Source organism: Ranitomeya variabilis, chromosome 1 (genome assembly GCF_051348905.1).
Source record: "Ranitomeya variabilis isolate aRanVar5 chromosome 1, aRanVar5.hap1, whole genome shotgun sequence".
Classification (NCBI taxonomy): Eukaryota; Metazoa; Chordata; class Amphibia; order Anura; family Dendrobatidae; genus Ranitomeya; species Ranitomeya variabilis.
In genome coordinates, this window is record NC_135232.1 from 259,263,732 (window position 1) to 259,276,290 (window position 12,559).

At 40.3% G+C, this 12,559-nt stretch overlaps 1 protein-coding gene across 3 annotated transcripts in view; it reads left to right on the top strand.

Moving 5' to 3' along the window:
• The window catches only part of ARVCF (ARVCF delta catenin family member), a 1,196,801-nt gene that overhangs the window by 1,046,047 nt on the left and 138,195 nt on the right, over nt 1-12,559 (top strand). For all 3 annotated transcript variants that reach the window (XM_077293391.1, XM_077293392.1, XM_077293393.1), the window contains 2 exons: nt 2,807-2,965; nt 5,627-6,237. In XM_077293391.1, the coding sequence (XP_077149506.1) occupies nt 2,807-2,965; nt 5,627-6,237 (770 nt within the window). The remainder of the gene's footprint in view (nt 1-2,806; nt 2,966-5,626; nt 6,238-12,559) is intronic.

Genomic DNA, 12,559 nt, shown 5'->3' on the forward strand with positions numbered 1-12,559 from the left:
GCCCATTATACTGTATGGAGCACTATGTGGTGCCCATTATACTATATGGAGCACTGCGAGGTCATTATACTGTATTAAGCACTATGTAGGGGCCTTTATACTGTATGGAAGGCAATGAAGGACCTTGTTATACTGTATGGAGGATTATGGAGCCCATTATACTGCATGGAGCACTATGTGGGGCCATTTTATTGTATGGAGCATTTTTTTTATGGCCATTATACTGTGTGGAGGGCTCTGTGGGGTTAACGGTTGGAGAATCATACTGTGATGGGGTCACCAGTCTTTGTTGGGGGGCGGGGGGTGAATGAGGAAAAGTGGTGTAGTAGAGTAATACAAGGAGTGTGAAGGGTACTGTGGAGGAATTCTTTGTGGGGGTATCATACTGTTATTGGTAACAGTTTTTTGTTTGCATGATACTTTATTATCTGTGTAATTCAAGGTTTTTTTTATCCTTTTTTATTACATATTTAAATTAGGCCATTGGGCCATATGCTTTGTATTATAACATAGTACATTTCAATAAATTTATCTTAGAATAAAATATTGGAATACTGTATTATGTTCATTGGACAACCCCTTTAAGTTTGTTTACATATGGAAAAAGTTCATGGTTTTATTTATGTGTAAAATTGAGAAATTTTCCTTTTTTTCTTTTAATAAATATAAAAGTTGGCCTGCGACTTTGTCCAAGCTTTTAATTTTGGCCCTATGTGTATTTGAGTTTAATATCCCTGGTTTAGAGCGAATGTTGATATGATCATTCTGTCCACATACAGCATAAAGTTGTCTTCAGCATATATATACACACACACACACACACACACACACACACACACACACACACACACACACACACACACACACACACGGGTTTTTATGAATGCTTTTTTACAATTATCAGCCTATAGAAAACAGTTTATGCTGGCAAAAAAAAGACGTGTGTGTGTTTATATATAGTACAGACCAAAAGTTTGGACACACCTTCTCATTTAAAGATTTTTCTGTATTTTCATAACTATGAAAATTGTACATTCACACTGAAGGCATCAAAACTATGAATTAACACATGTGGAATTATATATTTAACAAAAAAGTGTGAAACAACTGAAAATGTCTTATATTCTAGGTTCTTCAAAGTAGCCACCTTTTGCTTTGATGACTGCTTTGCACACTCTTGGCATTCTCTTGATGAGCTTCAAGAGGTAGTCACCGGAAATGGTCTTCCAACACTCTTGAAGGAGTTCCCAGAGATGCTTAGCACTTGTTGGCCCTTTTGCCTTCACTCTGCGGTCCAGCTCACCCCAAACCATCTCGATTGGGTTCAGGTCTGGTGACTGTGGAGGCCAGGTCATCTGGCGTAGCACCCAATCACTCTCCTTGGTCAAATAGCCCTTACACAGCCTGGAGGTGTGTTTGGGGTAATTGTCCTGTTGAAAAATAAATGATGGTCCAACTAAACACAAACCGGATGGAATAGCATGCCGCTGCAAGATGCTGTGGTAGCCATGCTGGTTCAGTATGCCTTCAATTTTGAATAAATCCCCAACAGTGTCACCAGCAAAGCACCCCCCACACCATCACACCTCCTCCTCCATGCTTCACGGTGGGAACCAGGCATGTAGAGTCCATCCGTTCACCTTTTCTGGGTCGCACAAAGACATGGTGGTTGGAACCAAAAATCTCAAATTTGTACTCATCAGACCAAAGCACAGATTTCCACTGGTCTAATGTCCATTCCTTGTGTTCTTTAGTCTCTTTTGCTTGTTGCCTATCCTTAGCAGTGGTTTCCTAGCAGCTATTTTACCATGAACGCCTGCTGAACAAAGTCTCCTCTTAACAGTTGTTGTAAAGATGTGTCTGCTGCTAGAACTCTGTGCGGCATTGACCTAGTCTCTAATCTGAGCTGCTGTTAACCTGCGATTTCTGAGGCTGGTGACTTGAATAAACTTATCCTCAGAAGCAGAGGTGACTCTTGGTCTTCCTTTCCTGGGGCGGTCCTCATGTGAGCCAGTTTCTTTGTAGCCCCTGATGGTTTTTGCCACTGCACTTGGGGACACTTTCAAAGTTTTCCCAATTTTTCGGACTGACTGACGTTCATTTCTTAAAGTAATGATGGCCACTCATTTTTCTTTACTTAGAATTTGTTTTATGGCAAGAAAAAAGCAGCTAACAGTCTATTCAGTAGGACTATCAGCTGTGTATCCACCAGACTTCTTTTGCACAACACAACTGATGGTCCCAGCCCCATTTATAAGGCAAGAAATCCCACTTGTTAAACCTGACAAGGCACACCTGTGAAGTGAAAACCATTCCCGGTGACTACCTCTTGAAGCTCATCAAGAGAATGCCAAGAGTGTGCAAAGCAGTCATCAAAGCAAAAGGTGGCTACTTTGAAGAACCTAGAATATGACATTTTCAGTTGTTTCACACTTTTTTGTTAAGTATATAATTCCACATGTGTTAATTCATAGTTTTATACAAATACAGTGATATATATCACTGTATTTGTATATCACAGTAAATACATCATACACTGTACCATTTGGTTGGTTTGTGTAAAAGGGAACTGGTCTTCATCATAGTAATTGAACCTTCTGTGTATATGTAACACTTTTTTTTTTTTTTTTAAGTCCTGTATGCAAGAGCTTAAAACTTAAGTGCAGTATAGTAATATGCCCATCTAATCAAAGCAAATCTACTTCTTCCAAAGTAATCTGATTTGTAAAACATGTTTTATTTTACATTCATTGTCTTCCTTTCAAGAAAATGTAGCATTTGTAATTTTAAAATGTCTTGCCTACAGGAGCAGAGTCCCAATAACCAGACATCAATCGCCATGATGCAAGAACCTCCAGAGATGCTGGAAGAGACTGTTACTGTAGAAGAAGATCCTGGAACACCAACCTCCCATGTATCAATTGTTACATCAGAGGATGGAACCACAAGAAGGACAGAAACTAAGGTATGTCTTCATCTATATTTTCCCCTTTTCAGATGCAGGGATGCACTTCAGATTCCCAGTTAAAAGTACTGTAGTTTTAATATATCAAAAACCTATATAATACTACTATGCGCCATATACAGATCTCTATATAACACGTAATACATACACAATATATTATGTGGCACATTAAACACACTTGCATACACATTTTTATACATGTTATGCACACACACACTGCTGTAACTTTCTGCTGAGGATGCATGGTGAAGGCAGGACTTCCTAAGTTCCTAGGATCCTCTTCTTCTGTCGCCTCTTTCCATATCTTTCTGTCTTTCATATCCTCCCCTCTCACTACACCCCTGATTTATACATGTGTTTTCTTTTAAGGTTTTGTGGCATGTCTCCATCTTTCTGCCCAAATGTTTTAGTTAATAGCTTATTTTGAGTGAAAAACAATTATTCATTTGAGTGCATGGACTCTGCAGAGTTCTCTGCTCTCGTGTGTGGAAACAGCTCCTCTCCGCAGCCTCTTATATTGCTGTTTTCAACCTGGTAATTTTAAATCTGCAGATGGAGCAAGAAAAAGCCCCTTATGCATTCCAAACACAAAGGGGAGTTTAGCCTTTCCTTGTATCCTCACGCGGTATCTGTGCTGGGAATCAAACATTTTGCATGATAATCCATTGTGGGTCACCTTCAAGATGTTTCAGGTGGTGTAAAAGTACATCTAATAAGACCTGAGAATACAAGCCTGTACAAAAAAATCGCCTTGAAACTGCTTTGTCTTTGGTACGCGCACAGTACTCTTGCCTGTTCTTTTAGCTACAAGAATTATTACTACCGAATTAAAATGTATGTTGGATCAAAGCGTATTTCACAAAAGCCATGTGTAAACCTCATTTATCTTGGCCAAACAAGTCTTGAGGCTATACAAGTGCATGACATTGCTTTCCTCTCTTTCAGATATAGGTCAGAAAGCAGTGCACATCTACCCATTAAGGTCTTCTCTACCACACTTATCTGACAAACTAATTCTCTTGTGTATGGTATATAGCTGGTTTCACTTGTCCTTCATTTTTCTGTGTGTGTGCTTTACATCCCAGTTTTAATCATTTTATTATTTATACAGCCCCATAATGAGGCAATCTTTCTTTGCTTATCTGTTTTGTTAGCGGTTATTATTTCTTCCGCTCTGAGGGAGTCTGAACTGAGCTAGTATATTGAGGTTGTCCAAGTTTTAGTTTCAAAATAGTTGGTGTTATTCAGTCTATTATAAATAGCCAGAGGATTCATGCTAAATGGAACCTATCATTAGTTTTATGCTGCCTGAGCTATGGGCAATATGAATCATAGCCTGACTGCATGATTGCTGCCAGATATGTTTAACTATGAACCACTGTAGATTGAATAAACTTACTTTGAAAAGCCTGCCGAGGACTAAAGCGAGGGAGCGGACTAGTCCCATGTGGCCCCCCTACTGGCTTCTCCCCACCCTGCTCCAGTTGATTGTCATAGGTTTCACAATGAATACACACATTGGACAGATTTGTCAATCAGTTGGAGCGATGCAGGGTTAATCTATTTGGAACTTCATCAGATCAATTGTGCCACTTGATGGGGCAGTTTCAACCTGAAAAATTAAACTTCTTGTACTAGCAGTAGTTTCCCTGGACTAAAGTCGCTTTGTAAAGTTCTGACTGGCAGTTTGGCATATATGTTAAGTATTTTTGCAGGCTGGACATGCATTACCAGGGTCTGACACTACATTAGGTTTTCTGATGATGTTGATGCCATTAGACAGGAAGATGTTTTATGAAAAAATGGCTGAAACTTTTGTCTTAAAAGCATGAAGTTCACGTCACATCTGTTTTCCTGTTCATATTTCTTCAGGGAACTTCCTTCTGCATTTCCAACAAACTGGATTCAGATATGTCCCCAACGAATCCATGGACTCCAATGAGGCAAACTGAGGACAAGATATTAAAGTCAATGAACAGTTTTGCAGGGATTTAGATGCCATATGGCATCATCATTGGGGACAAAGATGTGATATGAACCTAACCTTATGCTATTTGGTAATTGACAGTGACAGACTGCTAAACTGGATTTAGCAATAACCAGATTAGTTCAAAAACTTTCAGATGCTATTTAAAAAGAAAAGCAATGCTAAATTTTCATCCATCTGAACCAATGTTCAATGAAAAAAGGTTAACTAATTTTGACCAGCTTTCATATTAAGAGCCAATATGTAAAACATATCTTGAGGAGAAGCTGTAAAGTTTGAGATCTGGTGATAATCAGCTGACCATCATGGCAGCTGAAAGCACCGACAATCTCCTTTCATCACTAGGAAATCCATCTATTAAATGGCAGCCAGCAGTCTGTTTTACAGCCATTCTTCAATTTTGCTGGTAGTGAGAATGGGAGAGTTCCAATCTGTTGCCTCCATATTCCCTATTTTTTCTAACCTTCTCTGTAATTACTGTGGTTGACTAGGATTTCTTCTGTGTTTTTCTTCTGTTACCTAATCCCCCCCCTTTCTTTTCCCCATGGTTGCACTTGATGGATATATATATCTTCTTTTCACCTATACTAATTATGTAAGTATTTACTGAGATAATGTGCAATGTCAGCTGAAATTTGCTTTACTTTCTAGTTTAATATATGTTTCTTCTGCAGGTTACAAAGATGGTAAAAACAGTCACCACCAGAACTGTGCGTCAAGTGCCACTTGGCCCAGATGGGATGCCTGTTCTTGATGCTTCTTCTCCAATCAGTGGTTATACTGATTCTATTGACAGAAGATACATGAAAAATGGGGAAAGATTTATAGCCCCTCAGGCAACTTCAACTTTGACTAGGTCCTACAACAACAGTTACAATGATTCTTATGGTGATCCTCATGAGACCCCATACCGACCCTTCATGGCACATGAAGGTTATGGAGACATGCCAGACAACTATGGAAGCCTTTCCCGCGGAATAAATTACCGCCCTCGATATGCTTACACTCCAGGAAATAGCTATCGCCCTGAAGATGGAAGTTATACCCTCCCAACTCGTAGGGAGAACTATGTTCCCATTGCACAGCCCCAAGTGCCAATTGGAAGTAGTGTGGACTTAAACCGGTCCCAGCCAGAGCGTTTCCAGCCTGAGCCGTATGGTCTAGAGGATGATAATCGTAGTCTTGGGGCAGATGATGAAGGTTATGAATTGGATCCAGATTATTCAACAATGAATAGAAGAGTTCTTCCTGGAATGCCCCTCACAGGCAGGCCCCACAAACCAAGGTAATTGAACCCACAACAAATGATATATATTCAATTTTGTTTTAAATGAGTGGTCCCAGGGTACGCAAGGGCATTCTGTTGTATAACATCAGGTCATGTATATCTATGATATGACTACCTGCTTTAGAAACCACTTTTCCTGTCTTTTAACTGAATGTGAGCCATCAGAACCTTCAAGTTACTTGCTCTGTGTGCATGACAGGTAGAAGCTTGGTTTTTATTATAATGTTTTGTGTCAGTGATTTGTAAATTAAATTAATTGTTAAGTTTATTTACATCCTGCTTTTTCAGTCTTTTCCTTAGTGAGCTATTCAGTTGTGTAGATGTTGAGGCTAATTTTTCCCTCTAATCAAAATGACAACCTACGGAAAGGTGACTAGAGATCAGAATGTGCAATATGTTCACACAGCAGTATTTTTGGTATGAGTACTGTCCATGTAAAAATCTCACAGCACTCTGACCAATTGGTCTGTTCAATTTTTCTTCAAGCAGACATTCGGTTTACGTTAAAAAAAAAAAAAAAAAAAAACCTGAAGTATGCACACTCTTTGCTTTAGCTGCTCTACTGACAGCAGATCAAAGGTCATTATTCAGGAAGGGGAGAAGGTGAGCTGCAATAATCTCCTATTAATGGAGAATCCTGCATTATCTTTATACAGTGGTTCCAATCATTGTATTCCTGTCTGTGATAATTGTGACTAAGCTTGGCTGTTTACCCAGTAGTAATCCTCTTACACAGCGGTTTGTTTATGACTGCGTATCAACCTTTATATGAAAATGATGATCAATGCCACTTGTTTTGGTATCCTTATTCATACACATGACTATATAATTCAAAAAAATCCCTGACTTTGTGCAGGTGTACCTTGAATAATTGGTGGTGTTTTATGTGCAAAGGGTGATCGCACCAAATATTGATTTGATTTTAGATCTGTTGTGTTCTTTCACTTTGTATTTTGTTAATTGATAAAGATAAATGGACACTTCACTATCATGTTGAGAACAAACCCTTTAAGGGCAGGAACATCAAACTCAAATACACAGAGGGCCAAAGTTAAAAGCTTGCAGAAAGTTGCAGGCCAACCTTGATATTTGTTTAAAAAAAAAAAATAAAAATTCTACAATTGAGGAAGTTTTTCCTTTATCAAAACGATTTAACTTTTGGAATTATAGTAGAATGTTATGTAACAGCAGAAAAAAGCATATGGCCCAATGGCCTAATTTAAAAATGTAATATCAAAGGATAAAAAAACATCAAGCCCCACACAATGCTCCATTCTGTATAATGGCCCCACGTGATACTCATACTGTATAATGTGCCCACATAGTATTCCATACAGTATAATGGCCACACAATAAGGGTAAATCCGCAAAGGGGATTTTAGCTGCGTTTTTTTGCTGTTTTTATGCAAATTTTCAGCTGCTTTTTACAGTACCAGCAAAGGCTGAGATTTCAGAAATCTCATGCGCACACATTGTTTTTTTTTGTGTCATCAGTATGTTGTGCTTTGCTGCGTTTTTTAGACATAGAGCATGTCACTTCCTTCAGCGTTTTTCACCCATTGACTTAAATGGATGGTGAAAAAACGCTGCAAATACGCAGCGTATTTGCTGCAGAAAAGTCAAGGACATCACACCCAGCTCTGCTACCTCTAGATGGCAGGCTGCATGATGCGTCCATGCAGCCTGTCATCCAGCAGAGCGGACCCGAACCCTTGAATGGAGGGTCCGACATTACAGTGTTTGACACGCTGTCATATGCATCACAGCACGGCAAACACTGCTTCTGATCGGCGGGGAAATCATTCCCGCCGTTCAGAGAGCCACGATTCCCACGCTGTCAGAAGACAGCGGGGAGCACTCAGCTGTGATTGGAGATATAAAGTTATCCTCTGATCACTTGTGTCAGCTGATGGGACGACTGCTCCCATCATTTGACACATACAGCCGCTAAGTACACTGAGAGCAGGAGCGGCGGAAGGGAGTTTTCAAATACCGCTCCTGCGCTATAAATAAATATTTAAAAAAAAAAACCCCGGCGTGGGTTCCCCCCTATTTTTTGATAACCAGTCAGACAAAACTCACAGCTGAGGCCTGCAACCCCCAGCTGTCAGCTTCAGCATGGCTAGTTATCAAGAATAGAGGGGTGTTCTCATGCTTTATTTATTTAAATAATAATACAATTTAAAAAAAAAAAAAAAAAAAAGCGGCGTGGGATCTCGCCCATTTTTAACAACCAGCCTTGCTAAAGCTCACAGCTGGGGGCTGGTATTCTCGGGCTGGTAAGGGGTCATTGCTATAGGTCCCCCCAGCCTAAAAATAGCCCGCAGCTGCCCAGAAAAGGCGCATCTATTAGATTAGCTAATTCTGGTGCTTTGCCCGCCTCTTCCCACTTGCCCTGTAGTGGTGGCAAGCCGGGTAATGAGGGGTTCATGTCACCTTCCTTTTGTAAGGTGACATTAAGCCAGCTTAGTAATGGAGAGGTGTCAATAATTCACCTATCCATTACTAATCCTATAGTAGTTAAAGGGTTAAATAAACACACAAACACACAGTAAGAAAAAAGTATTTTAATGAAATAAAACACCACATAGTTTTGCCATCTTTATTAGTCTGCCATTCCAAGCGAAGCCCTCGATCTCCTGAAAATAAATAAACCAACACAAAAACTCCCTGTTCCAACGCAGTCCAATATAGCGAGTGTCCCATGCAGTAATCCTTAATTTGGGGGAGATGAAGCTTACAATCGGGAGCACTACTAATGCGACTGATCCCGGCTGTAAACTACTGGGGAATAATAATAATTAGGGTTGAGCGACCTTAGCTTTTTTAGGATCGAGGTGGGTTTTGTGAAACCCGACCTTCTCGGATGTCGGATCGTATGGAATCGGCCGATTCTACTGTAAAGTCGGGTTCCGGACCCGGAACACGAAACCCAATGTATGTCAATGAAATTATTTTTTTTATTCTCTCTCTCTCTCTCTCTCTCTCTCTCTCTCTCTCTCTCTCTCTCTCTCTCTCTCTCTCTCTCTCTCTCTCTCTCTCTCTCTCTATAGCGCTAACATATTCCGCAGCGCTTTACAGTTTGCACACATTATCATCGCTGTTCCCGATGGGGCTCTCAATCTAAATTCCCCATCAATATGTCTTTTGGGAATGAGGAGATGCTTCTGGCGCTTGCTTCAGTGACCGGGGGTGACGTCACTGAGCATTCGCTCCCTCACAGCCTGACCTGAGGTAACCTCTGGACCGTGGGAAAATGCCAGTGAAGAGGTTACCGCAGGTTATCTATTCAGTCTATCTATCATCTATTCAGTCTATCTATCATCTATTCAGTCTATCTATCATCTATTCAGTCTATCTATCATCTATTCAGTCTATCTATCATCTATTCAGTCTATCTATCATCTATTCAGTCTATCTATCATCTATTCAGTCTATCTATCATCTATTCAGTCTATCTATCATCTATTCAGTCTATCTATCATCTATTCAGTCTTTTTTTTTTCTCTGTGTGCACTCAACTTTATTGGCATGCACAAAGAAAAAAATGCATGAAAAAACACAACAAAAAACGCACCTAAACCTGCGTTTTTGGCACAACTTCTTTCCGGCTAAGAAGATCAGGTTTTGCCTCAGAAAAAAAAGCAGCAAAAAAGCCGTGTGTGAACTTACCCTAATAAAAGAAGTAAAAAACATGTTTACTTGTGTATAAACCTAGGCATCTAATTTTGCCACGCTAAACTGGGAAAACGTATTGATTAGAGTATAAGCCCGGTATGCATTGTCCTCTAATCCCTATTCTGGTATGCATGGTTCCTCATCCCCATCCTTATCTGCATGGCTCCTTATCCCCCTCCTTGTCTGAATGGCTCCTCATCCATATCCTTGTATGCATGGCTTCTCATCCCCATCCTTGTATGCATGGTTCTTTATCCCCATCCTTGTCTGCATGGCTTCTCATCCCCATCCTTGTATGCATGGCTCTTTATCCCAATCCTTGTATGCATGGCTTTTCATCCCCATCCTTGTATGCATGGTTCTTTATCCCCATCCTTGTATGCATGGCTTTTCATCCCCATCCTTGTCTGCACTGCTCCTTATCCCCATCCTTGTATGTATGGCCTCCATGAGAAAAGCATAAAAAATAATTCTACTTACCTTCCCTGCGCGCCCTCACAGCATCTTGTTCCGATGTCAGCAACTCTTGCTGCCAAGCGATCATGTGTCTTCGCTCATTAAGGTAGTGAATATTCACCTTTCTCCATGCCTGTGAGAGTGGAGAGAGGTGAATATTCATTACCTTAATGAGCTGCTGCCCTGCAGCTGCTGGAAGCCGTCGTCTGTGGCTGACACTTCTTGCTTTAACCCCTTCATGACCCAGCCTATTTTGGCCTTAATGACCTTGCCGTTTTTTGCAATTCTGACCAGTGTCCCTTTATGAGGTAATAACTCAGGAACGCTTCAATGGATCCTTGCGGTTCTGAGATTGTTTTTTCGTGACATATTGGGCTTCATGTTAGTGGTAAATTTAGGTCGATAATTTCTGAGTTTATTTGTGAAAAAAATGGAAATTTGGCGAAAATTTTGAAAATTTTGCAATTTTCACATTTTGAATTTTTATTCTGTTAAACCAGAGAGTTATGTGACACAAAATAGTTAATAAATAACATTTCCCACATGTCTACTTTACATCAGCACAATTTTGGAAAGAAATTTTTTTTTTGCTAGGAAGTTATAAGGGTTAAAATTTGACCAGTGATTTCTCATTTTTACAACAAAATTTACAAAACCATTTTTTTTAGGGACCACCTCACATTTGAAGTCAGTTTGAGGGTTCTATATGGCTGAAAATACCCAAAAGTGACACCATTCTAAAAACTGCACCCCTCAAGGTGCTCAAAACCACATTCAAGAAGTGTATTAACCCTTCAGGTGTTTCACAGCAGCAGAAGCAACAAGGAGGGGAAAAATTAACATTTAACTTTTTAGTCACAAAAAAGATCTTTTCGCAACAATTTTTTTATTTTCCCAAGGGTAAAAGGAGAAACTGGACCACGAATGTTGTTGTCCAATTTGTCCTGAGTACGCTGATGCCTCATATGTGGGGGTAAACCACTGTTTGGGCGCACGGCAGGGCTCGGAAGGGAAGGAGCGCCATTTGACTTTTTGAATGAAAAATTGGCTCCAATCTTTAGCGGACACCATGTCGCGTTTGGAGAGCCCCCGTGTGCCTAAACATTGGAGCTCCCCCACAAGTGACCCCATTTTGGAAACTAGACCCCCCAAGGAACTTATCTAGAAGCATAGTGAGCACTTTGAAGCCCCAGGTGCTTCACAAATTAATCCGTAAAAATGAAAAAGTACTTTTTTTTTCACACAAATTTTCTTTTAGCCTCAATTTTTTCATTTTTACATGGGCAACAGAATAAAATGGATCCTAAAATTTGTTGGGCAATTTCTCCTGAGTACGACAATACCTCATATGTGGGGGTAAACTACTGTTTGGGCACATGGTAAGGCTTGGAAGGGAAGGAGCGCCATTTGACTTTTTGAATGAAAAATTATCTCCATCGTTAGCGGACACCATGTCAGGTTTGGAGAGCCCCTGTGTGCCTAAACATTGGAGCTCCCCCACAAGTGACCCCATTTTGGAAACTAGACCCCCCAAGGAACTTATCTAGATGCATAGTGAGCACTTTAAACCCTCAGGTGCTTCACAAATTGATCCGTAAAAATGAAAAAGTACTTTTTTTTCACACAAAATTTGTTTTTGCCTCAATTTTTTCATTTTCACATGGGCAACAGGATAAAATGGATCCTAAAATTTGTTGGGCAATTTCTCCTGAGTACGCCGATACCTCATATGTGGGGGTAAACCACTGTTTGGGTGCACGGCAAGGCTTGGAAGGGAAGGCGCGCCTTTGACTTTTTCAATGGAAAATTAGCTCCAATCGTTAGTGGACACCATGTTGCGTTCGGAGAGCCCCTGTGTGCCTAAACATTGGAGCTCCCCTACAAGTGACCCCATTTTGGAAACTAGACCCCCCAAGGAACTTATCTAGATGCATAGTGAGCACTTTAAACCCTCAGGTGCTTCACAAATTGATCCGTAAAAATGAAAAAGTACTTTTTTTTCACACAAAATTTGTTTTTGCCTCAATTTTTTCATTTTCACATGGGCAACAGGATAAAATGGATCCTAAAATTTGTTGGGCAATTTCTCCTGAGTACGCCGATACCTCATATGTGGGGGTAAACCACTGTTTGGGTGCACGGCAAGGCTTGGAAGGGAAGGCGCGCCTTTGACTTTTTCAATGGA